At 41.6% G+C, this 23,736-nt stretch overlaps 1 protein-coding gene across 10 annotated transcripts in view; it reads left to right on the top strand.

The window, feature by feature from the left end:
• PRDM6 (PR/SET domain 6) overlaps positions 1-23,736 on the top strand; it is a 109,162-nt gene that overhangs the window by 55,680 nt on the left and 29,746 nt on the right. For 6 of the 10 annotated variants that reach the window (XM_086410660.1, XM_086410659.1, XM_086410658.1 and 3 more), the window contains one exon: positions 21,297-21,424. The exons of 2 other annotated variants lie outside the window; for them this stretch is intronic. In XM_086410660.1, coding sequence (XP_086266786.1) covers positions 21,297-21,424 — 128 coding nt within the window. Of the gene's footprint in view, positions 1-20,714; positions 20,755-21,296; positions 21,425-23,736 lie in introns of all 10 variants that reach the window. 2 more of the 10 variants (XR_015167052.1, XM_086410667.1) reach the window with 1 other exon arrangement.

The raw sequence follows: 23,736 nt of genomic DNA, 5'->3' as shown, positions 1-23,736 counted from the left end.
CAAAAATGTACAGACTAGTCAAGATTTATGCAGTTTCTAAGCAGGACAAAATTATTCAACTTAAAGGAAAAATATACATGTGTTGAATTTTAATTATGCCATTTAGAATACGATGTGTGTTGAATTTATGACAAGAGAAATGTAAAGATGGTTTATAGAAAAGAGTCTTAAATAATGACACATATCTTGGTAAGATTATTTAATTTTGCTTTCTAAGGAAAGCAAAGGTCAGAAGCAGGAGTTATGAATGAGAGAATCTTTGTCTTCAGTCTTCCCTCTGGTGTGTGAAATTGTTATATATATTTACTCTTGCTGGGAGTCTGGTTTATAAATGGTTTACTGATCAATTTGTTAATTATTAAATAAATTATAGTTATAGGTATTATTGTTTCTAATGTTTTTATTGAACAATTATTTCATCAGTTGCATTCCTTCCCCCTTTAAATTGAACCGCAGATTCTAATGTTAAATTTTTTTTCAAATGAAGTCAATTTTTTTTTTTAGGGTTAATATGGTAGTTGTTACAAGGGTAATTATGGAAACTAAATATTTCTATTTAGATAGAGAAAAAAATAAAGTCTGTGACTCTTCTTGTGATTATACTTCCTTGGTTTTATAAGCCAGTTTTGAGTAATTATATCCCAAGCTCAGAATTGTTCTGTAAAATAAATATATCAAATTCTGATTCTTTTGAGGATATAGTAGTAGTAGTATTTTCCCCCTTTAAACTATTATTTTAACATAAAATATAATGTGGTTCAGTAAAATGAGATAAAAATGAAATGATGTGGAAATATATTTTCAAGTTGAAATGTGCCTCAGTTAATATTTTAAACATTGAGTACTTTGGCATTTATGTTTTTGATTAAAAATAGTTATATAGAGGATTTTCAGAATTAGTTCTTCTTTGGTGTTCTTTGTATTTAAGATTACGGGGCCACTGAACTACAGAAAAAGAAAGTTTAATTTTTCTAATAGTTATCTTTTGTAGCTGCATGTCCGACACTATTCTCAGCTCTTGTTTTATGCCTTATTTTTCTCAATCCTAGCACAGGGTGTTATTCTCTTCTTACACATGAAACAATGAACGTGGGAATATTAAGCAGTTTGCTCAGAGGTACCCACAGTTCAGAGTCACACAGCTGAGATTTTATTCCTGCTCTGCCCAATTCCATTGAATACTGAAACACCCTGGAGTTGAAAATTCTTTATCATTTTCTTCTGTAATTAGTTTTTCAGCAATACTAAAGTAGAGGGAAATTTGTTTGGAAAGGAAAACTTAAACCCATCAGTTAAAAAGCAACAATAATGGCGCTATTAACATTTAGGGTTTTCCTAGTGGCGCAGTGGTAAAGAATCCGCCTGCCAATGAAGGAGACACAAAAGAAGCTGGTTCGATCTCTGGGTTGGGAAGATCCTCTCAAGGAGGGCGTGGCAACCCGTCCCAGTATTCTTGCCTGGAACATTCCATGACAGAGGAGCCTGGTGGGCTAATAGTCCATGGGGTTGCAAAGAATCGGACACTACTGAGCAAAGCATAGCAGCAGTGATGCTATTTATTGAGCACTTGCGATGATTCATGCACTTACATGAATCATCTCATTTCATCCTCACAAAACCCTTTTGCAGTTGCATTCACATCTTCCTCATCTTACAAATGAGAGACGTGTTTTGCGTAGGATGATTACACAGCTCCTAATCGCTGAATCCAAGACTCAGACCCAGTCTGTCTGATTATCTTCCATGACTGTGTCTCCTTTTCATTGAAATCTGAATGTAACCATTACATATCTACATAATTGAATTCACTTTCAATTACATGCTGTTTAAAAATATATTAACTGTTGAAGAGTTTATTCTTGACTTAGGTCTGTTCTGCAGCTTGGTAGGTATGAATTTGTACAGATGAATTTGTACAGATTTGTAATTGAATTTGTACAGATCTAATGAAAAAGTATGTGACTTATAGTTGTTATTCTAAGCATGTCCCCCCCACCCTGTAATTGGATATCAGAATATTTTTATAGGTACTCAAAACTGTTGTTATGGCTTTTATCCTTCTAGGTTCCAGCAACCAAGTTTTTATATTTAAAACATGTTTACATAGTCATCAATTCATAGGGTCATAGAAGTTGATCTGGAGGATCCCCAAATTATCTAATTTAACATCCATACTTCACGTTGTAGAACTTATGAAGTCAGGTTAAGTGACTTATCTACATCACAGAGTTAGTACTGGCTAAGCAGAGTTAGAATCCAGGATTCCTATTTTGTAGCTCATGTGCCAATGAGTTAATTAGGAGATACGAAGGCATATGCCTGAAGAAAGTAAATAATGCCTTAATTTATAAAAACGTTACCATTTACAAAGCAAGTGGTTCTACCTGGTGAGTTGATTTAGTGTGACAGTATACTTTCCTTTTAGTAGTAAAAAATGGTGGCATCAGGGTTTGATCAAAGCTGAAAAGAAACACTTTAGAGTATTAATAACCATTGACTCACTAAATCCAGAATGTTTATGTCCACCGAACTGAAACACTCAGCTATCCAATGTAATCTGGCCCACATAATCTCTAAGCTAAAAATATCTGTCTTATGAAATAAACAAACTGAAGGTTTACTATTCCAGTTTACTTTTCTAGTGGTCATGAAAATGTGATCAGAGATATAGGCAAAACCAATACAACAAAACACAGTTGCAATCAAATATAAAATCAAAGTCCCGTAAAGGGGTCACAGGAAACTCAGGGTCCTTGGTTTCAGAGAAGAGGAAATAAGAATGAGATCAGATAATTCAGAGACCCAGAGAAGCCTATCAGTCTTTAAAGAGAACCTCAACAGAAGTATATAAAACACCTCAAGGATTCTAGCTCATCATCCACAGATGGGTCTCATCTTTTCTTCATTCAGTACTCTCCTATCTGAATGTATAGAATTCTGGCAGTAGTTCCGTGTGTGTGTGTGTGTGTGTGTGTGTAAACACACCCCATTTGAGACTCCAGTAAATCTGCAGACTTTCTTCCCAGAAGATTACTCACATGCTCATCCATCATTTTCTTGAGATTCAAGGTGTTTGTAGCCTTGCCTGGAACTTCACTATGCACCCTGGTGTGAAAGATCTCTTTCCGTTCTTTCCTTTCAGCTCACAGATGCTTCCTGTGGAAAGAAAGGAATCCCGAGTCTTGTCTAAAACGAAATGTGCGTGTTCTAACAGTGTGATAATTAGGTGGTTGCTTTGCTTTGGGTGTTGACATATGTCACACCCCCACTAGCCAGAGGATTTGCAAACCTGGGGCCCTAGACGTCCAGGTTTACTCCATCTCTTGGTTGGATTTCCGGGGAGTCCTGCCTTAAGGACTTGACTGCCTTACCAGGAACACAGGACTGTCTCTGGGGGGAAGGCAGCGAACCTCAGTGCCGGCTCCAAGCTTGCCAGTCCTTTGACCCAACTGTGTAAAAGGAGCTTTATTAACAAGCCCTAAAGAAGGCTTCGGAGAAGGCAATGGCACCCCACTCCAGTACTCTTGCCTGGAAAATCCCATGGACAGAGGAGCCTGGTGGGCTGCAGTCCATGGGGTCGCTAGGAGTCGGACACGACTGAGTGGCTTCACTTTCACTTTTCACTTTCATGCAATGGAGAAGGAAATGGCAACCCACTCCAGTGTTCTTGCCTGGAAAATCCCAGGGACGGGGGAGCCTGGTGGGCTGCTGTCTGTGGGGTCGCACAGAGTCGGACACGACTGAAGCGACTTAGCAGCAGCAGCAGCAAAGAAGGCTTAACAGACATGGGCTACTTCCATTTTTCTGAGGTCCTTGATATATGGAAAAATGAAAAAATGCTGAAACAGGGTTACAAAAACAGTGGTATACTTTAAAATGTTTACCTTTAACAACTTAATGCTTTTAATACCAGCAACATATAATTGTGCTATTCATAAGATAATTACAGGATTTATAAAAATGTTAATTTATGACTCACTTCAGGCAGTGTGGTCTGGTCAAAGGACCCAAGATCAGAGAGTGTGAAGGCTGCTTCCTTTTAATCCTGTGGGTCTGTCTCTGTGATTGCATGTGTAACTTCATTTGGAAATGACTTCAGAGGTCTCAATTTGAGGCTCTTTACATAAATGAGGCGGAATGGCCCTGTTGGCACCACCTGGAGGGGATCTGCAGGGAACTCTTCTGCAGGAGTAACTGGGATTGCCCAGAGTCCCTGACCTTCTCCTCCGAGCCCCTACCCTTCACAAGACGCCTGTGCCCTTGACTGGAGCTACAGCAGTACAGTCAGTGGCCTTACCCTGCCTCTCTTCCAAGGATCAAAATGGACTGTCTGTGCCATGCCAGAGTTCCAGGGATGGTCATCTGTTCTCCCCAGGATGATTTCAGCCCTTATTATGGTACTTCAAATTCCTTTTGAGGGCAGACCCCCTTCCAAGCCTCACTTGAAGATGAAGTTCTAGATGCAAATATTCCTTCTAGGAGCAGCACCTTGACCTACATTCACTAGGTATAAATCTCAGCTTCTGGGAGCCTGATGAGGGCAACACTGGGCCCAGGAGAGAGGGCTGGAAGCGTGATGGAAGGTAGAAAAAGTGCCACCTTAAGGAAAGACTCTGGGCTTCCCCAGTGGCTCAGATGGTAAAGGGTCTGCCTGCAATGCAGGAGAACTGTGCTCAATCCCTGGGTCAGAAAGATCTACTGGAGAAGGGAATGGCTATCCACACCAGTATTCTTGCCTAAAAAGCTCCATGGACAGAGGAGCCTGGTGGGCTGCAGTCCATGGGGTTGCAAAGAGTCAAGGGATAGTAACAGTGATCCCCAGCTAGGGGTAGATTTGGGGAGTGGGATGGGAGGAGGGGCCAACAGCAGAAAGTTAGGTATCTGCCAGGTTCTGAGTAACTTCTGGCCTTGCTGTTGACTGAAGTCTATATCCATCTGCTTTTCACTGACCTCAGCTCTGCAGAGACAATTAGGCATTTGTAAAGGAACTTAAATGTTCTTACCAAAAAAAAAAAAGATGAAGTGATGAATGTGTGTTAAGTAACTAGATGGGGAGGAAATCCTTTCACAGTATATATCAAGTTACCACCATGTATACTTTAAGTATCTTACAATTTTATTTATCAGTTATACCTCAGTAAAACTGAAATTTAAAAAAGAAACAAAAGACTATGGGAAAAATAATAAAAGTAGTGTCAGTTTTTTTTAAGGGCTTCCCTGGTGGCTCAGATGGTAAAGAATCTGCCTCCTATATACAGGAGACCTGAGTTTGATCCCTGGGTTGGGAAGATTCTGGAGAAGGAAATGGCAACCCACTCCAGTATTCTTTCCATGGAGAGAGGAGCCTCTCAGGGGGCTACAGTCCATGGGGTCCCAAAGAGTTGGACACAACTGAGCTATGGATCAAATCGTGAAATCGTGAGTGTCCATTTTAACTAGTGAGGAAAAGCATTTCCTTTTTGGAAATGCTGCTTTCCTTAAAATTTTCCAGAATATTCAGCCCTGCCTGAGATGTGTGGACCTGCCCAGAGGGCAGAGTGACATGGTCCAGCCATTAGTGTTTGGGTACCTAGAAGGTATCTGTATCCTTCTAACTGTCCATCTATTCATCCAACCAGCCACGCACTCAACCACCCATCCATCCACCCACCAAACCAACTAACCAACAGACATTGATTGAACTGAGCTCTCTATTAACCACTAGGGAATTAATAGGCAACATGACAGATTTTATCTTTGTCCTCATTGAGGTTATAGCCTAGCAGATTTTAATTAAACATCTGTTTAATGCTGCCTTCACAGTCCACAAGTTGTTTAAACAATTGAGATGACTTAAAGAGCTTTAACTTTAGCTCTTTAAGTCTTCATGTCTTTTTTACGCTGTAAAAAATTGTAATGGATTACTCTTCCTACATTTAGGAACCCCATTCTAGACATCAAATGTGCAAAGACTGGATAGGAAAATCTACAGAGAGTCATGCCAGGATGAACGTCTTCTGATTTGTTTAAGTGTTTATCTCTTCTGCATGCTGTGCTGTGATCAGTCACTCAGTTGTGTCCGACTCTCTGCAATGCTGTGGACCATATCCAGCCAGGCTCCTCTGTCCATGGGGATTCTCCAGGCAAGAATACTGGAGTGGGTTGCCATCTTTCTTCAGGGGACCTTCCCGACCCAAGGATCGAATCTGCATCTCCTGAATTGGCAGATTATTTACCACGGTGCCACCTGTATCTCTCCTGCTACTGCTGCTGCTGCTAAGTCGCTTCAGTTGTGTCCAACTCTGTGCGACCCCATAGACAGCAGCCCACCAGGCTCCCCCATCCCTGGGATTCTCCAGGCAAGAACACTGGAGTGGGTTGCCATTGCCTTCTCCAATGCATGAAAGTGAAAAGTGAAGTTGCTTAGTTGTGTCCGACTCTTTGCGACCCCATGGACTGCAGCCTACCAGGCTCCTCTGTCCATGGGATTTTCCAGGCAAGAGTGTGGTGCCATCGCCTTCTCCGTGTATCTCTCCTATTGAATGGTAAATTGCTTGAAGGTAGGGCCTGGGTCTGCAGTTTTTTTTAAACCTGCACTAAGCACAGTGGCTGGCACATAGTGGATACTTTCTAAATGTTTGTTAAAAGAATGCCGTCTGGGGAGTCAGAAGTCTCATATCGAGGCTCGCCACTGCTGCTATGATATTCTGTTCTTGGCTGCATCATCTCCTGGGTCTTGATGGGGAGGAGCTCTGTGCAAACCAATGTGTTCATTCAGTCCTCTGCACAACTGTGCAAACCTTCCTTCAAGAACGGTTCCAAGAAGCCAAAATTCATCCCTCTACCATGTTTCTTGCTCCAGGACAAACCTGGAATTTCACTCAGGTTTTCCTGCAAGCAGTTACTTGTTCAGTTGCTCAGTCGTGTCTAACTCTTTGTGACCCCATGGACTGCAGCATGCCAGTCTTCCCTGTCCATCACTATCTCCTGGAGTTTTCTCAAACTCATGTCCATTGAGTCAGTAATGCCATTCAGTCATCTCATCCTCTGTTTTCCCCTTCTCCTCCTGCCTTCAGTCTCTCCCAGCATCAGAGTCTTTTCCAATGAGTCAGTTCTTCACATCAAGTGGCCAAAGTTTTGGAGCTTCAGCTTCGGCATCAGCCCTTCCAATGAATATGCAGAGTTGATTTCATTTAGGATTAACTGGTTCGATCTCCTTGCAGTCCAAGGGACTCCCAAGAGTCTTTTCCAACTTGGGAAAACAGCAAACTCCCCTCAGGACCACTTGATCTAGGCCTGTGTTAGCCTCCACACTCTCACTTTCTTGAGCGCCCTGAATCTAGGGTTTATTTTGTTTCCTTGTTTCTCCTGTGATCCAGGCCATGATGGTGTAAATTGGGAATTGAGGGCATGTTTGGTACTGTCCCAACTTGACGTAAGGAATGTCACCTAAATTATTTAAGATCTGAAAATATGTTTTCTACCCTCTACAGATGGTCACTTTCCCCTTAATAAAGCATGTCTGACAGTCACACTTTATTGGTGTGGCTAGGAAGAAAATGTCGTAGACTTGAGAAAACATAATAATTCAGAGAGTGACACATTTCAGAGAAGAAATAAAGCTGTAGGCTACTTTGAAAAGAAGTAAAAAAAAAAAAAAAAAAGAAGTAAAACCATAGGAAACCATGATTTCATTGGAACAAACATTCTGCGTCTTCAGAAAGTTTTTACTTAAAAAAAGAGGGTGACCTCTAGGGCATGGTACATGTGTGTCTATACATTCGTGGAAGTCGCCTCTTTCTGATTTTTTAGGGACCTTCTCTTTGCAAACACTCCCCACTTAGTACCTTGTAAGTTTTTAATACAGTTGCTAACATAGCAGTTTGCACGTAGGCTTTGGTCAGGCTACTTCTTGCAAATCGTAGCTACCATGCTGAAGTATAAAATCACTAACCATTTTCATCAAGGTCTAAAGGTCTGCATAGTATCATACCACGTGGAATTTTTAAACCAGAAATTTCTACCGCAATAAGGGTTAAATAGCACCCCGTGAGATACCATATGGAGAATTCAAGTGCTTGCCACAGTGCAGTCACTTTACTGTGTTTTTTTATAGCTTTCAATCATAGAACTATTTAGTACACTGTCATAGATAATTTGCACATCCCAGAAGTTCACATTGGTAATAATCTAGGATTATTTTAACAAAACAACAGTCCCCTTTCCTGTTTGGTAGATAACTAAGGCTTTGTTTTTCCAAGTATGTTCATTCAAATTTCCCTGTGGTTTTATTTTCCAAAATTGATGCTTTCTCACATGGAATACATTATTGTTTTGTTTTGTTTTGTTTTAATCTACCTCTCATGGATAGAATAAAGGATGGTGAGTGCTGTGCGTGTTCGCTAGTCAGAGTCTGAGATCAGTATCAAGGCAGGATTCTCTGAGGCTCAGTGCTGAGATCTGGTTCCACCGATTCTTTTTCTTCTCAACAAAAGTGAAAGTGAGAAAGGAAAGAAAGGCCAGAATGGGAGGGTGGCTGGAAACTGCGGTGTTTTACTTGTTCATCTCAGTAGATGGAGAAAAACGTGGTAATGCTGAGAGCTGCCCTTTGTTTATAACACACACAATTCATGGCAGCAGTCTTTATAGGCTTCCCTGGTGGCTCAGACGGTAAAGCGTCTGTCTATAATGCAGGAGACCTGAGTTCGATCCCTGGGTCAGGAAGATTCCCTGGAGAAGGAAATGGCAACCCACTCCAGTACTCTTGCCTAGAAAATCCGTTGGATGGAGGAGCTTGGTGCAGGCTACCGTCCATGGGGTTGCAAAGAGTCAGGCACGACTGAGCGACTTCACTTCACTTCACTTCACTTCACTTCAATGGCATTTAGCAAATGTGAGAAGATACAAGCTTTCTTGATTACTTAGATCTAAATGTTTATTCAAGCTTCCCTGAGAGCTTTTCTTCATTTATACAGAGTTCTCTCCACTGGACAAATGTCCATTTTTAAGTGTGGACTCAGTGTATATGAAACAAGTTTTCACAGCATCCAAATTCATTTCATTTGGTCAGGACTTCTTGTTGGTGAATTTAATTAAAACTGGATTTTTAAAAAACTGAGTTGAAGCAATATTTAAATGGATGGCTTATATCAAAAAATTTTATAGTTTATGAAAGACATTAGTGCTGATATAAAAAAAAGAAAAGAAAAGGAATGGAAAACAAATTGCCACTTGAAAATATTTCCAAGACTGTTCTTAGCAGTATAGGATTAGCAGTATTTTCCTTTTCAGTGTCGATGTTGTATGGACACTGGAGACAGTTGTGCACTGTGAATATTACTGCTGCGACGAAGGAGAAGGGAAAAGATATAGGTTTGCAGCCGAGCCTGAGGATGGCACCAAGCCAGTGCCCTGAAAAATGGCAAACATGTCACAGCTAACAGCTGGACGCAAAAATATTTCCCTTTAATTTGGATGGATAAAATTTTTTTCACAGCAGGGCACTCTCAGAAGAGGACAACATCAAAGAGGGCGGGTCTCTTCAGTCAGACATCAGCTGGCTCCAGAATGGAGCAAAATGAATGAACTGTCAGGACTTTTCCAGCATGTAGGCTTCTGCCAAGTGAAAAGTTGAAGGTTCAGTGGCTTGTTCGGATCACAGACAAAGTCCTGATAATGCAAGCCTGATTCCCCAAAGTCTCCCCTCCGATCAGCAGACAGGATGTCTGAAGAAGCTTCTGGGTTGATGGATGGCAGACTTTGTATGGATGACCACTGCTGTCCTCGGAGATAAGGGAGATTCACCAAGTGCTCAGTGGCTCTCGGGAGCTCTCAGTCTCTGTGCTGGAATCCTCAGTCACCCACTCTCCTCTGCCAGCCTGCAGCATAACAGCCACTGCCCCAGAGTGTGACAGAAACACCCATTTCATCTCTGTCCGTGCCCAGCTCTCTGAGGCAGACTTCACAAATACCACCACCGGTGTTTTATGGTTTATTGACACTTTTCAACTGTTTTTCTGATTACCATATTTCAGTCTTGACTTATATGTTAGTATTATCTGCAAACTCAACATAAACCTCTAATGATTTTCTAATATTTCTGGAACTTGATGAATGTGAATTGACAAAGTACAGTATATAGCTTTATATCAGCATTACTGAAAATACGGCAACGGTGTATATAACCATTACTCATTTCTTTTATGGGGCATTTATTACTTGACCTTTGAAACCTCAACTCAAAACCTTAGCATTCCAATGTACTCCAAACCAGAAGGAGAGGGAAGAGTTTTCTTATGAAAAATAGCAATGAAACAACTTAATTCTAATGGAGAGAGAAACTACTGAAATAAAAAAAAGTGTAGTATTACATATTTGAGGAAAAAAAGTGGGAAAACTGAACACAAATAACTCTGGTCACACTAGCCAATATTTGCTTTAAGGAAGAAGCTTTCATTTTAAAATGTGTATCTTCCTCCATAGATTTATACCCTAGCCATTTTTTGATGGTCCTTGTCATAGCACATGGTCAGCAGGAGGAGAGTGGTGTCTTTATCCAGTAGTGCATGCTTGCTTTGTGTAAATTTGACTAATGGGTTAAGTAATTCTCACTAAATTGGTATTTTCTCTGAATGATAGGAGTTTGTTTTATAAATGACGTTGTTAATTATTATGAACATGTTTTATAGCCCTCATTCTTACATATTAAGAGTTTTAGGCAGTTTTAATGAAAGAGTTCTACTAGTTCTCCTTGATAGGACGAGTGGGATGTGATGAAAGCAATAGTCACATGGTGGCCTATGATTCAGGAACATTTCCTCCTTGTTACACAGACCTGCTATGTGACTGTGGGCAACTCATCTCCCCTTTCTCAGCCCAAAGTATCAGATCTGTAAAATGGAATAAATGTTCCAGTCTACCTTCTAGGTCAGTTATAAGGATCACTGAAGGTTGGGAAAGTATTTTATAAATCAAAATACCACCAGATGCATATGACCTGGTCATTAGCTGCTGTTCTTTCTTTGTGTTTAGGTGGTGGCAGATGCTTCACTCCTTTGAGAGTATTGCTTTGTGGTCTCTATTCTCAAGGCTGGATTTAGCTGGAGTTGAGAGTTTACAAGTAAAAAGGTTAGGAGACCACAGTGGTGTGGTCCTTGCTGTCCTCCTCTCTGGATTGGGAAGCAGTACCCAGAAGCCGTGGCTGACAGTGCTCCCTGTTGATCTGATTCCCCAGGCTGCCATCCACAAATGTCCCCTGCCCCTCATCCAGGTACATTTGACTGCACAGAAAGCTCATGTACCTGGACCTTGTTCAAGGTTCATGTGCATATGAGATACTGTGAGTTGGGGCCTCTTCTAGCTAGAAATGTCAGTGTCTTCAGAAGTCAAGCAGTTCTACGTGGTAGGTATTGTTCAGTAAGAGGGCTGAAGCCACAGCAAATTAAAACACTTCCTAGCGGGCGACAGTCCCATGGGTTGCAAAGAGTCAGACATGACTGAGTGACTGAGCATGAACAACCTGTTAGTTACAGAAGCTCCAGGAGTGCTCTTAAAGGTGTGGTAGGTACCTGTGTTTGTGTTAACTTTAGCAAATGGAAAATGTAGGACTGGAAAAATGCTTCCTTACTGTTTTTTCTAGAGAATATTCACATTTATCCAGCATTTTCAGTATTTTATTTTTTGATAGACTCATCAGAGGAACAAAAACATAAATGACTGGCTTATTGCTACACCCCATCTATGTTATTTCCAACTTTTTTTTTTTTCTCTCTCTCTTTGAACAAAAGTTGATTTCCTGATGTGTACAAAGCTTTGTGTAAGATACTGATGGGTAAAAGCTTAAAATATTAAAAATGCATTCCTGCCCTCAGTGAGCTTGCAATCTTCTGGTCTTATAATCTTAGCAATAATGAGTTTCCAAACGCTGCACATATTATCCTGTGGTCACGGTCCATGAGCAGGTTAGTAGATGAAGCCTGGGCTGACGTGTCCCATCTAATGTGATGGCCTCAGAATAAGCTAATGCTTTTTGGACTCTTACTGTGTGCCCAGCACTGATTTAAGTCCTTCACCTACACTAGCTCATTTGATTTTCATATGAGCCCTATGACTGGGACTGTCAGTAGCATCATTTTTTCAAAGAAGGTCTCACCTTCCTGAAGAGTTAAGTAACTGCCCAGAGTCACTTGGCCAGCAGACATGAAGCTGTGATTGTAACTCACACACATTGGAGCTGACACCCACAGGCATGCTCTTAACCTCTGCCCTCCACCCCCTCTCCAGTTCCTATTGACTAGGATGACTTCTATTGCATATTTTCATTAGTAATACTTTAGAAATTCCCCTCTAACAATTATAATATTAAAAGTAAAGTCTTTTATTGAGCAATAAAGGTATTGGGTTTTTTAACTTTTCACAGTTCAGTCAGGAATTATTCTTGTGTAAATAGTTGCAAAACAGATTCTCACCTCTTATCTTCTGATACAAAGAAATCTCACAGTAAAACATTTTTATCTATCTTTGCAAACTATAGTTTTCAATTGAGTTTCTCAAATTACTAATACACTTGATTATTGAAGCCCTCATTTTCTGAATTTAACAGAAAGATGGGGCCATCTAAGGTAGTGTGTGGAGAATAGGTAGAGAAGATCTGAGAAACCATCTTTGTGTCTATTCTTCCCTGGATTCTCCAAGTGCTGTGAGAGGTCTTAAAACAGTGCTGGGTTCTCAGGTCTAAACTGGGAAACTCCCTAAGACCTCTCCTCAACCCTTTTCTGAGGGCTTCCCTGCTGGCTCAGATAGTAAAGAATCTGTCTGCAGTGTGGGAGACCTGGCTTGATCCCTGGCTTGGAAAGAGCCCCTGGAGGAGGGCATGGCTACACACTCCAGTATTCTTGCCTGGAAAATCGCTATGGACAGAAGAGCCTGGTAGGCTACAGTCCATGGAGTTTCAAAGAGTCGGGCATGACTGAACGACTAAGTACAGCACATGGACATAGACACAACTGTTTATTACATTTTAATCATCTTATGAAAACCACCTTTGCATTTCATAGACTTGAAAGAACTTAAGTTCAAAAAGATGTAATATTTTCTTTAAAAAGCCCTGGTGGTTAGCGCTTAGAATGGATTTTTAATCGCATTTAGTGGTGGTTTCTTCTCAAGTTTTGAATAAAATTTGAGATCTTTAAGAAGCTATTTAATTATTGTGAGAATTCAGTTCACTTCAACGTATTTTGAGTTCCTCCAATGTGTTAGGCCTTGTTTTAGATGTTTGGGTATAAAATGTGCACCCTCACCTTAGCTTTTTGGGGGGAAAGCTGAAGGATACCGGTGTTTCAGTATAGGACCAAATGCTGCTGTCTGGGTCCTTGGCATAGGGACCTGGCACGGTGTGGAATCACAGGAGAGGGAGCCTGAGACATCTCCCTGCTAGCTGAAAACTGGCTAAGCCTTTCAAATACAACCTTTGGTCTTTTCTTTTTCCTCTGTTTCATGCCAAGATTCAGAGAACCAGGTTCTGGGAGGAGTGGATTAATGTTTAATGTTATAATTTAAGTTTCTTTTGTTTAAGGTTCTTGGCTCTCTTTATTTGTAGTATTGAATGAGGTGTGAGGAGGCCTCATTGTGCCTCTGACTAGAGTCTGTTTGTTGAAGTCCCTAATTTCTGGGCTTCCCTGGTATCTCAGATGGTAAAGAATCTGCCTGCAATGCAAGAGACCTGGGTTCAGTCCCTGGGTTGGGAAGATCCCCTGGAGAAGGGAATGGCTACTCACATCAGTATTCTTGCTTGGAGAATCCTCATGGACAGACAAGCCTGGCAGGCTATAGTCCATGGGATCACAAAGAATTGGATACGACCGAGCAACTAACACAGCACTATACAACTAACTTTTGGAGACCCCTTTTTCTTATGTATATAATCGCTCCTGGGTTTTCTTGTGGTGTCAGTTCCAGCACCCACCGTGGATACCCTACTCTTCATCATTCAAGATCCCTTATACAAGCTGGACTAGTGCATTTGGCCCTGAGTTGCCCTCCGTGATTGGTTGAATCCAATCCGAGGGTGCAAACTCCCAAGAGAAACTTGCGAGAAACAAAACTCGCAAGAGAAACAAAAGCTGTCTGTAAGCTGATGAGGTTAGAACTGGTGCTCTCTTCCCTATCTCATTTTCCTGACCTCTCAATGTGGCTGTGGTACTCAATGGTCTAACAGAAGAAATGGAAGCTTATCTGGCAGAGGAAGTGCTCTGTCTGGCATTTTTCCAACAAGGTCCCCCCTTCCCTGCCAGCCCTTGGTGATGTCCCAGCGCCTGCATCAGAGAGCAAAGGTGAGGTTTGTTGAGGTGGTGGGGTGCTTCCTGATGAGCTTTCTTTGTATCTGTTTTTAAAGTAGACTCAGGCAACTTTTATCTGATTTTATAGTGTAATTACATTTATGACGTCTTTGAATTAAAATGGACCCCTTGCTTTAAAAGACTATTGAAAGCCCTTCTGGTAAAAATAAATGAACGCTCTGCTCTGCTCTCCCACTCCCTGGAAAACTATAGCACAAAATGCCTGCATCCCAGTCATATGATGGCTTCTGGGCTGTGAAGGAGTGATGGACATTTGCAGTGTTTCCAGGCCATCAGATCAGATGATTTTTCTTGAAAGTGCCCCCAGCTGTAGCAGATTGATTTTCAGGGGTAGAAAAATTCCTTTACAGCAGGGTTTACCAACTTAGGTGCTTCATGAGGCTGAGCAGCTAAGTAAATGAGTGAAGTAAGGAACAGCTAAGAATAGGGGAGGGTAGGGAGGATGGGGAAGGAGAAAAGCCCATGGCTGATCTCAGGGTGCCACTTTGAAGGTGACCTAAGTTTCCGTGGATTAGTCCTAGAGATTGAGGACCCATCTTCTGATTTTTTTCCTCAAGAAAAATTAAAAATTAGATAGAATTTCCAAAATTTTAAAACACTTGTGGAAAAACAAAATTGGTCAAGCATTCAACCCAAGAGTCACCAGTTTGCAGATCTTGTTTTAGAGATACAGATTGCTCAGAGCCACCCATATACGTAAATTTCTATCATTCAGAAGATGTTTTTCTCTGTATTACGTTAAAATGGGCCCAAGTCAGTCACCGCTGCTGCTGCTGCTAAGTCGCTTCAGTCGTGTCCAACTCTGTGCGACCCCATAGATGGCAGCCCATCAGGCTCCCCCGTCCCTGGGATTCTCCAGGCAAGAACGCTGGAGTGGGTTGCCATTTCCTTCTCCAATGCATGAAAGTGAAAAGTGAAAGTGAAGTCGCTCAGTCGTGTCCAACCCTTAGCGACTCCATGGACTTCAGCCCACCAGGCTCCTCCGTCCATGGGATTTTCCAGGCAAGAGTACTGGAGTGGGGTGCCATTGCCTTCTCCTAGCTTACACTATTTCTGTGATGATTATTGTTGTTAATGTAAGTTGGCAGCATTCATAAATGACAAAGCCGTGGATAAACCTCTCATGACCAGCTTATTTAAGACACAACACTGGTGCGGTTTTCACTCATGTTCTCATTTTTTAACGATTTATTTATTCTTGGCTGCACTGGGTCTTTGTTGCTGTGCAGGCTTTTCTCTAATTGTGATGAGCGGGGGCTACTCTCTAGTTGCAGTGTTTGGGTTTCTCGTTGCAGTGGCTTCTCTTGTTATGGAGCACAGGCTCTAGGCTCATGAGCTCAGTAGCTTTAGCTCCCAAGCTCTAGAGCACAGGCTCAAGAATTGTGGCACACAGGCTGGGTTGCTCCTAGGCATGTGGGATCGTCCCTGATCAGGGATCGAATCCATATCTCTCTTGCCTGGAAAATCCCATGGATGAAGGAGCCTGGAAGGCTGCAGTCCATGGGGTCGCTGAGGGTCGGACACAACTGAGCGACTTCACTTTCACTTTTCACTTTCATGCATTGGAGAAGGAAATGGCAACCCACTCCAGTGTTCTTGCCTGGAGAATCCCAGGGACAGGGGAGCCTGGTGGGCTGCCGTCTATGGGGTCGCACAGAGTTGGACACGACTGAAGTGATTTAGCAGCAGCAGCAGCACTGGCAGGCAGCTTCTTTACCACTGGGCCACCAGGGAAGCCCTGCTGTTCTCATTTAAAGTGGTTTAGTGTTCTAGGAAAGTAAGATTGTAGCAAAGAGTGCAGTTCCCTGATCTTCAGGATTGCAATGAAGTCTTTCACATAGTGGTTTTCAGTTAATGGCATGCATGGTTTATAATGAGTGACAGTTTGTGTGATCATTATCTCAACCACATGTGTGGCATTTCAGTAAATATTATTGGTTTGTAAACTATAAAAATATCCTTAAAAAGGTAAGAATGAGCTCTCCCCTTATCTTTCTCGTCCTGTTGATACAGGATAAAAGAAAAAGTACAGACCACAACCAGGGGTTTTAAAATAGCAACAAAGCAATCAGAAAGGCAATCAGTGGGTGCATATTACTGAGAGTTTTCCAGGAGGATAACACAGATAGTTTCTAACTTTGGGTAAGATAATCTGCTCCTCTATTTTAACAACCCATGCCAAAATTGATGTACACAGAAATAGATGACTAGACTTTTCATTTATTGCTTCACTTTGATTTAAAAAACCGGAATAAGTTCAAAGTATAATATATAAATGCCAAAAAAGAGAATGTTAACACTTTGTCATATTTGCTTCAGAAACTTTTTTTTCTTTAAAGAAAAATAAAGCATTTCAGATATATGTGTGTTCCCTTTGTTATCCTTCCATCCCCTTCTTTCCCAAGGCCAGGACTCTGATGAAGTTAATGGTGAATCCTTCCAGCATGTTTATTGTAAACAGATACAGATAGATAGACATATTGCTATCTGTATATTACAATATACACTATATTAAAATATACAATTGCATTATTTTGTATATTTTGAAATGTTAACAAATGATATCATATGCATTAATCTGCAACTGATTTTCTCAATCAACATTATGTTTTTGATGTTTTGATCTATATCAACTAGATCTGAATACAAACAGGTTTTGTTCATTCATTTTAAGTGTTTAGTACTTTTTTGTTGAATACATAAACCACAGTTAGTTTATTCTTCTGATATGGATATTTCTCTTTTTTATACTTATTTGCTATTAAAAGTTGTGTTCCAGTGAACACCCTTGAACTTTTCTCCTTAGGCACAGGTGTCAGAATTATATTGGAGTAGTTTCCTAGAAGTGAACTTGCTGAGTCACAGGAAATATGCATTGTCAAGTTTATTTCAGCATTGCCAAAATGTTCTCCAATATGACTGTGCCATTTTATACTCCCTTTCAGCAATGCTAGGACTAGCTTTGTAAAACAAATATGCTTTCTACAGTTTCGAGGGGTTCGCGTTACAAAATTTAACCCTTTTCCTTCCAGGTGTCCTGTGTGTTTCTTTACGTGTGTTTCCCCTACCTCTAGCTTCCTTAGAAAAAACAGAGCAAGTATAAAACTATGGTGGTTCATATTCATGGAGAATAAAGTGCACAGTTTTCAGCAAAACTATGCTTGACTCAAGGATTCTTTCAAGGAATTTTTTCCTAAATTTGACTCTTACTTGCATTCTTACCATTTGAACGAATTCAATTTCTGACCTCTTTGACATTTTCATTGGTCCTGAGGAGATTATCTAAACACTGTGTAAGATTTTTTATATTTTTCTTCTTATTTTAAATCTTTTGAAAGGTAATGAAAACAAAATAACTCTTGGTCTTGGCATTAATAAATCTCCTCAAATTCCTTAACATTTTTAGACCTGTTAGGTATCTATCTTACAGTTACATTTTAGCGTCACACAAATGTAGATGTTGGTGCAGCCTCCAATAACAGCTTCTCGACCTTGAAATTGTTGCAGCTGCTGTGGACTGAAGTCTGCTGAAGCATTTCCCCACTTGTGGTTGCTTGTCTCCCAGAAGGACAAATGTCAGCCCGTCTGGGCACAGGGACAGTGTCCTTGTATAGTTCAGATGCATGTGGAATTTTATCTCCCTCTTTTTTAAAAAATTCTTTTACTGAACTCTGAAATGAAAACAAAGTTGAGCTAATGATGGAGATTAATAACAACACACAAATTGGGATGCAGAACTTTTTTGAAAAGTTCCTCTTTAGAGCTTACATGTGGATATAGTGGTTTTTCCAATTTTATTCTACTTTTATTAGGAAAATGAACAGAAATAGGCATCACTGACTGCTGGGCCCTTGTTACTTTTTCAAGAAACACAGTTTAAATGTTTAACAACACAGGCTAGAAAGGGCCCCAAGATGGCCTTGAGCCAAATGCAAAGGTTCATGTTTTTGGCCAGCCTCCCTAAATAACTTCGGCTCGAGGTGCTGCCCATATTAGCATGATGGATCCCATTGAGGAAATCTCACATGCTGAGAATGTATGTTGTTATTACTTGACATTTTATGGCATTTATGAAACTCTTATTTTGGCAGGGGGGATAAAAGCAATCATTACATTTGGATTTTGAAAGATCCCTCTGGCTGTACTTGAGAGACTAGGTTGGAAGGGCCTGAAGCAGCAGCAGGGAAATCTGTCAAGGGACTTTTGTAGTCCTTCAGGCGAGAGAGGAAGCTGGTTCAGGTAGGATGGTGATGGTGGAGAGGGAGAGATGGATGCATGTGAAAAAGTTTTAGGAGGTAAATTCAGCTGGATTTGGTGATGGCTGGGCTCTGGGTGCTAAGGGAAAGAACAGTATCAAGCCTGATTGAGTTTCCTCATTTCTGATGGGGTGCACACTTACGGGATCTAACTTGGTAAGTGGGATTTTTGTCAGGTTTCATGTGAAACAGTGTAATACTAGTATCAGACTGGAGCAGGGGAGGCTCAGCTTCACGGTATGTGCTCAGTGTTTGATACTTTGGGGAAGCCTTGCAAATAACCATCTACTTTTCCTCAAAGCAAGTAGCGTTTTCACCAGGCAGGCAAGAATTGTAGGATTCCTGTAATCACAATATACTTAGTTTAAGGAGGTTATTGCTGAAACAGTGTGGGAGAAAACACTTTTTTATACTTATTTTGGAGACTGACTGGCTAATGTCTGGTGTTCAGATGAGCTAACACTCGGCGACACCTGTGATGTGTAAATGTTAGAGAGTTTAACTTGCTGTTGAGGACATTGGCTGGAAGCATGAAGGAGAACTGCACTTCTCCAAGTGCTTCATAAGTATTTTCACCAGCAGCTGTCATGGAAGGTTTGTTCATGGGAGAGGGACAGGGCAGAGGGCTGGGTCCTCAACATTTTGGGCTCCATTATAGATAGATAGGGAGAAGGCAATGGCACCCCACTCCAGTACTCTTGCCTGGAAAATCCCATGGACAGAGGAGCCTGGTGGGCTGAAGTCCATGGGGTCGCTAAGAGTGGGACACGACTGAGCGACTTCACTTTCACTTTTCACTTTCATGCATTGGAGAAGGAAATGACAACCCACTCCAGTGTTCTTGCCTGGAGAATCCCAGGGACGGGGGAGCCTGGTGGGCTGCCGTCTATGGGGTCACACAGAGTTGGACACAACTGAAGTGACTTAGCTTAGCTGCATAGATAGATAGTGGTATTCAAAGAACTGATGGCTTTGTACAGTGTCACATGGGCTGTTGACAGCAGACTCAAGATTGCGACTTTGAGCCTTTGAACCAGTTTCCTAAAACGAAAATAAGAGCAACAAAATAAGTACCGTGTAATAATCTTACCTAAATAGGAAATCTGTCATCAGGTTGCTTACGGAGCAGATGTATCTACCACATGAAATGCTCCCATTTCCTGCTATCATCCCTAAACTAAGATTTTAAAGTCATTATCTTAAATATAATCTAGGACTCTCTTCATTCTTCTCAGGCTACATTGATTATCAACTATAATCATTCTAGCCTGCTACCCAGTCATAGCTTCTCCAACCATTATATTGATTAGGTTGGCTTCATCTCTAGTTTTATTTGTGGGGGTTAGTGGAAAGATTGGGGGTGAAGACGAATGAGTTCAAGAAAGCCAAAAAAAAAAAAAAAACAAAACAAAACCAAAAAACAAATCAACTGTTTTAAAATGACTGATGATGATAAAAAGAACTGTCATCACTAAGTCTTTTGGCCCCCAGAATAGAAATGCTGAGCTAAATTAATATGAATGACCTTACTAATTTTAGGGCTGAAATGTAACCAGTGAGGCGCTCCAGGAGACTTGTTCTCTGTGTCTGTTTGGAAAAGAAAAGCGGAAAGGCTGATTAGCAAGAATGAGACTTAATTTCTCAGGATGCTCTGCGGAACACAATCTTACTGCTGATTTTTCTTTAAAAGGCCCAGTTTTGCCATGATCCTTCTGAGAACTGTACCCCTTGCTTCCTGGCTGCCCCTAGGACTGAGGATGGCCTTCCAGAATTGCTGCCCATATATAACTCCCCAATCCACCCTTCCAGATACCCCAGCCTCCAAGGTGCCCAGGGCTGGCCTGGTTTCTGGAAGTGGGGGCTGATTGTTTCTGCTGTTAGCCCTGATTCCAACATCCTGGGCTGGCCAGTTGTTTAGCAGAAGGTTTTTGGTCCCATGCTCATTGCCTGGGATTCCATTACCTTGGATGTGATCTTGAAAGAAAATCTGCTTGAGGTGATCTAAGGCAATAATGATTAGACCGACCTCAGTTAAGACATTTTAAATCCATAGGAAACTTTTCTTATTTTTTTCTTTCCCTTTGCGAGGGTCCCTCTTTTTTGATGACTCCTCTCCTAATAGTTTCAGGTCCTGACAGCTGAAGTCCTACATCTTCTGCGAGGTGAGAGTCCATTTTTTTCAATCCAAATCAGAGTCTAATTTTATCAGTCTGAAACAGCTCCATAATGCGCCAACCCCTGCTAGGTGTCACCCGGCTTGTTGAGCCGACAGTCCCTGCCTCCCAGATGCCTTCGACCAGTTACGTGTTTGAGACGAGGGCCTCTCATGTGGATGTTCCAGCCATGTCAGCGTGGCCTCGCCTCTCAGCTTGCTTTGTTTATCCAGCAGTTCATTACTAAAGAGTAGCCTGTCAAAAAGAGGTTAAATATTCTTTGGGAAACATGGTCACTCACATCCTTGAGATGCCACAAATATGTTTAATAAAGGGAAGATTGGCTTGATAAGAAAAACGTGATTGACTTGCATCACCAGAAAATGTTTTTCTCCTGTTATTCTAGTTGAGTTTCCACAAGCATTCCTGAGCACTAGCAAACCTATGGGCAATAAATTGCTGCAGCCAACACATAAAGACACCAAGGGAAGCAGGGGAAATGATTGCTGATGATTCGTTCTAACTACTTGACCTTCTGACCTCTTCTCTAGATATATGACCAAGATGGGACACTACAGCACTTTATTGATGGTGGGGAACCTAGTAAGTCGAGCTGGATGAGGTATATCCGATGTGCAAGGCACTGCGGAGAACAGAATCTAACAGTAGTTCAGTACAGGTAAAGTATACCTTGATTTACCACTTACAAAGCCGAAGCCCTTTGCCTTGCATATATAAATTCAGGCTTGCTGCTAGTTTTGAAAAAATCCTGCAGAGTCCTGAAGTCCTGAAGAACTCTGCAGGGCTGGCAGGAATTTCTTTTTTTTTTTTTTTTCTGCTAGGTTTGTGATATCTCTCTAGTTCTTGTAACAGTCATTTCTTGAGAATTCAGGAATAAGGATGCTAGGAGAAGGCCTTTTTCACTCACTGCACATGAAAAAGTTACTTCCACATCATCACATGAATGTTCACCATGGCCTGAGTGAGCCCAGTGAACTCACTGACTTGCAGTGATTTCCTCCCCAGCAGATGTGTCCACACGCAAACAGGAGGTCACAGATTCAGCCCACGTCACTTGCTTTCAGTCGCCTTCAGTCTGGCTGTCTCTCAGAGGAAACAGTTTGAGTTGCACAAAGGCATGGGAAATCAAGAAGTCTCAACCTTCCCCAGGCTGCTTTCCTGAAACCATTGTGCTCAACAGCCTTGACTGAGTCATAGTAACCTCTCCTGATCCCTTGAAAGGTGCCAAAGCATTTGGCTGTGGTCCTGCGGCCATTCAGAGTATGTTTCAGGGGGATGGGGTGGTTCCAGAGCACAGAGAAGGCACCAGTCCCCTGAGATATTTTGGCAAATCCCAAAGGTGAGTGGAGATGAGGTGAAGCCTCCCCAGTTCCCAGAGTCTCATAGGGAGGCCTAGAGTGGGGGAGGGGCAGAAAAGCCAGTGGGTATCCCAGATCTAAAGCCACACCTGCCTGATGCACCTGTTGGTCAAGCATTTCTATCAAGTACTAAAGGCTAGAGTGGCAACCCAAAGGCAAACACAGATCCCATAGGAAAAAAGCCCTGCCACGAAGCCTTCTTTTCTCAGAATCCCTCGAAAACATGTGCCATGTAAATATATGACCTCAGTTATAAACAGCCACGTTCCCTTTAGAATCAGAAGCAACTGTTTAACTTTATCAGGCACCACAGACACATCAAAGCAGAAGGAGCCTTGCTCGGCAACTTGGAGTCCTGCTGATGACAATTTCTTTTTTTTTTTTATTTTTAAAAATGAAGCCTTAAAAAAAGAAGCAAACTTTATTCCCCTTATAGGTTAAAGGCTGCACAAATCTGGCTTGCTCTCCGAAGGCCTCCAAATTCAAAGGGAACATATTTGGACAGCATGTGACTCACTGCCTTGGTTTCCTAGGCAGTTATCTTTCATTACATAAGGGTTTATATGAACTTGCACACGATGGTATCTGGTTACAGTCTGTATATGGGCTTCACCCACCTTCCCTGCAGCTGCATCTCTGTTGTGAAGTTTTTATAAAACTCGGAGCTAGTAAAGTAGTAAAGATTGTGTTTGTCTACTCGGCAAGAGATAGTTTGGCTGGTTCCGTCATGGGCACCCTGGGAGCTCTTGAGGAGACTTCTGACTTTGGGTAAATAAGAAACCCCTGCAAGAAAGGTGGGCATGAGAAAGTCGTTACCTTTCTGTCAATATTAAGTGGGTTTTATTGCTCCCTTCCTTATGGTGCTTCCACACTGAATTCTCTCTGCCGATCTGTTTTCGATTACCTCAGATCTTTATAAAATGAACTACAAAAACACAATTTAAAAACTGGCATCCATCACCAGTGACCACGTCCAAGAGTAAGAAAATAGAAAAGTTGGACCCTGAAGAGCCAGCCTAATTTTTATTATACATGAATGTCCTCTTCACAAAAAGTCAGCTGGTTTAGATTCATTCTGTTATGATTTGTAATATCTAAATGGAATTTTCTTCAAAGCGCCCTTGATTGATTGACCCTTAGCTGAACGTTTTGTTTTTATTTTGAGGCTGACAATAATGTTTGTTGGCGTGTGTTCCGCTTCAGCTGCGTTGGGACGCCATGAAGCTATCTTTATGAGTCATCCAACCACAATCCTAAATACATGTCAGCAAAGGAAATATTATCTGAAAAGGGAAAAATCCCTTTGATGTGCTTCAACATGCAGAGATTTCTGCGAGTTTTGGAAGCTCTGCCCGCTTGTAAGGAACGGTGTACGCTTACACTTTTCTTTTTCCCCTTTTGGCCTACTCTGCCTCAAAAGACCACCCATCGCTCGAAAACAGTTCTGCTCTTTCAGCGGCAAAGTGTGTCATTTGGTTTTAGCACATTCATTTGCCGGCGCTGTGTTTATATTAAGGGAAGCCAAACCGAGAGATGAAATGTTACAAGGGTGAAGTACAAAGTCGACTCAATTTTTCTCAAGTTAGGAGATGCCAGTGATTTATATCCCAGC

The sequence above is a fragment of the Bos grunniens genome, chromosome 7, assembly GCF_055505025.1.
Source record: "Bos grunniens cultivar Pamir isolate PY7600 chromosome 7, Bosgru_T2T1.0, whole genome shotgun sequence".
NCBI classification, from domain to species: Eukaryota; Metazoa; Chordata; class Mammalia; order Artiodactyla; family Bovidae; genus Bos; species Bos grunniens.
Note: the sequence above shows the minus strand (reverse complement) of the source record. Positions and strands in the feature narration are given on the sequence as shown.